Source organism: Alosa pseudoharengus, unplaced genomic scaffold (assembly GCF_046254945.1).
Source record: "Alosa pseudoharengus isolate Yale_2024_CS ecotype anadromous, Long Island Sound unplaced genomic scaffold, YU_APseudo_1.1 YU_APseudo_1.1_scf_22, whole genome shotgun sequence".
Classification (NCBI taxonomy): domain Eukaryota; kingdom Metazoa; phylum Chordata; class Actinopteri; order Clupeiformes; family Clupeidae; genus Alosa; species Alosa pseudoharengus.
Genome location: NW_027468680.1, coordinates 774,202 through 776,701, shown reverse-complemented (window position 1 = coordinate 776,701; position 2,500 = coordinate 774,202). Strand labels below are relative to the sequence as shown.

Here is a 2,500-nt window from a genome sequence, read left to right as displayed (position 1 = left end):
TAGCGCGACAACGTGACGTCAAAATGACGTAGTTCTTGCTGGCGCGCCAGGATTGAAGCCAGGTAGCGCAAGGTAGAGCACCACTCATTTTTTTTCAGACGAGCGCGACAAAGTGGAAACAGGAAGATGGACTAGTTCGAGGGCAAGCGAGAGTTGCAGTGTTTTGTTACAGTCGTGAATTTTTAATAGTTTGCTGGATAAGTTAACAAAGTTACCAGCGAGAGTTGCAACACATGGAATTAAGAGGAAAGAATAGAAACGATTTATTTTCAAACAAAGGATATCTATTAAGGCCTGAACGAAATCTCTTTCCACTTCAGGAAATAACACAAACTCAGCCAGCTGCTAACTAGCTAGCCAGCTAACTAAACTGTTTAAATTATTAAAATTGCCCTCGGGATGACTAAAGTATCTATCTATATATCCATCTATCTATCTATCTATCTATCTACCTGTGCACACATCTTGGAAACTAGATGATAATGATGATGGTAGTTGTGAATAGTAGCAACCAAAAGTCTGAAGTACCATCACAGAGGCTAGCTACTAGTGTTTCTTACTGCAGCTTCTTCTGCTGTGTAACGTAGTTAGCGTTAATATTTTCACAACAGCGACACCTCTGTTCAGGAGAATATTGCAACTAGTGTTGCGACCACCACGCGCGAGTATAAATGGTTACGGCGCTTCTGTGACGTCACATTGTCGCGCTACAGGTCGGGTGCGTCGAGTATGTGGGACGTTTAACGCATATAACATGCTCACATTCAAATAGACATAACGCATATAACGTATATGTGCTCAAACGTGTTCACATTCAAATAGACATAACGCATATAACGTATATGCGCTCAAACGTGTTCACATTTAAATAGACATAACGCATATAACGTATATGCGCTCAAACGTGTTCACATTTAAATAGACATAACGCATATAACGTATATGCATAACGCTCAAGTTAGATCTGCTGCAATGGAGATTATAAAGAGTATCATCATCTCGATGTAACATGCTGTTTTGACGTTGTGTAAACGTTCTCTAAGAAGAGTCAAAAGCAGTTTGCCGTAAAGATAACCACAACGTTGTCTATCGCAGGGAAATAGCGAGCAGCCTATGATAAACAAATAAAATGCTTGGCTTGCCTGATTAAAGTGCGGGCGGGCCGTAGTTAGTGCTCTACAGGGTATAGTTTGCTGCTGCTCGTCGGACAGCTTAAATCCGAAGCAAGTCCACTTAATGGATGTTGCACTGGTCTTTTTCACCAGCTCCTCCGTTTCGCTTTCAGCCATGTTTACTGAAGATGCGTTTCAGCCGGTTGCAGCTCGTGGCTCTAAATTTCGCAGGTAGATTGCATCATCAACATGCATATCACGATAGTGCAATAGAATTAAAATCTCTATCGTAGACCAATTTTCTATCGTTTATATCGCCCATTACACACACACACACTCACACTCAAACACACCACTCTCACCAAACACACATACACACACACACAGTCTAGAGATATTCATGTACGTGAAACAGCACAGAAATGCATCAATGTTTGAGTAACATTAGTGTGTGTGTGTGTGTGTTTCAGGTTCCTCATCGTTCTGGATTGCCTCATCTTGGCAGTGTTAACCACGTTTAAAGAGTACGAGAAAGTGTCTGCATACTGGCTGGTCATCCTGGTGAGTGAGTGTGTGCTTGCGTGCGTGCGTGCGTGCGTGCGTGCGTGCGTGCGTGCGTGCGTGTGTGTGTGTGTGTGTGTGTGTGTGTGAGTGTGTGTCTGTGTCTCTGTGTGATGTGTGTGTGTGTGTGTAGGAGACGTTTACCATCGTGCTGTTTGGTACGGAGTTTGGCCTGAGTATGTGTGTGTGATGTGTGTGTGTGTGTGTGTGTGTAGGAGATGTTCACCATCGTGCTGTTCGGTACGGAGTTTGGCCTGAGGGTGTGTGTGTGTGTGTGTGTAGGAGACCTTCACCATCGTGCTGTTTGGTACGGAGTTTGCTCTGAGGGTGTGTGTGTGTGTGTGTGTGTGTGTGTGTGTGTGTGTGTGTAGGAGACATTCACCATCGTGCTGTTCAGTACGGAGTTTGCTCTGAGGGTGTGTGTGTGTGTGTGTGTGTGTGTGTGTGTGTGTGTGTGTGTGTGTGTGTGTGTGTGTGTGTGTAGGAGACATTCACCATGGTGCTGTTCGGTACGGAGTTTGCTCTGAGGGTGTGTGTGTGTGTGTGTGTGTGTGTGTGTGTGTGTGTGTGTGTGTAGGAGACATTCACCATGGTGCTGTTCGGTACGGAGTTTGCTCTGAGGGTGTGTGTGTGTGTGTGTGTGTGTGTGTGTGTGTGTGTGTGTGTAGGAGACCTTCACCATGGTGCTGTTCGGTACAGAGTTTGCTCTGAGGGTGTGTGTGTGTGTGTGTGTGTGTGTGTGTGTGTGTAGGAGACATTCACCATGGTGCTGTTCGGTACGGAGTTTGCTCTGAGGGTGTGTGTGTGTGTGTGTGTGTGTGTGTGTG

General features: G+C 45.2%; 1 protein-coding gene across 1 annotated transcript in view; it reads left to right on the top strand.

Moving 5' to 3' along the window:
• Window positions 1-2,500, top strand: part of kcnq3 (potassium voltage-gated channel, KQT-like subfamily, member 3) — a 76,482-nt gene that overhangs the window by 23,549 nt on the left and 50,433 nt on the right. The window contains exon 2 of the mRNA XM_076300066.1: window positions 1,583-1,673. Coding sequence (XP_076156181.1) covers window positions 1,583-1,673 — 91 coding nt within the window. The remainder of the gene's footprint in view (window positions 1-1,582; window positions 1,674-2,500) is intronic.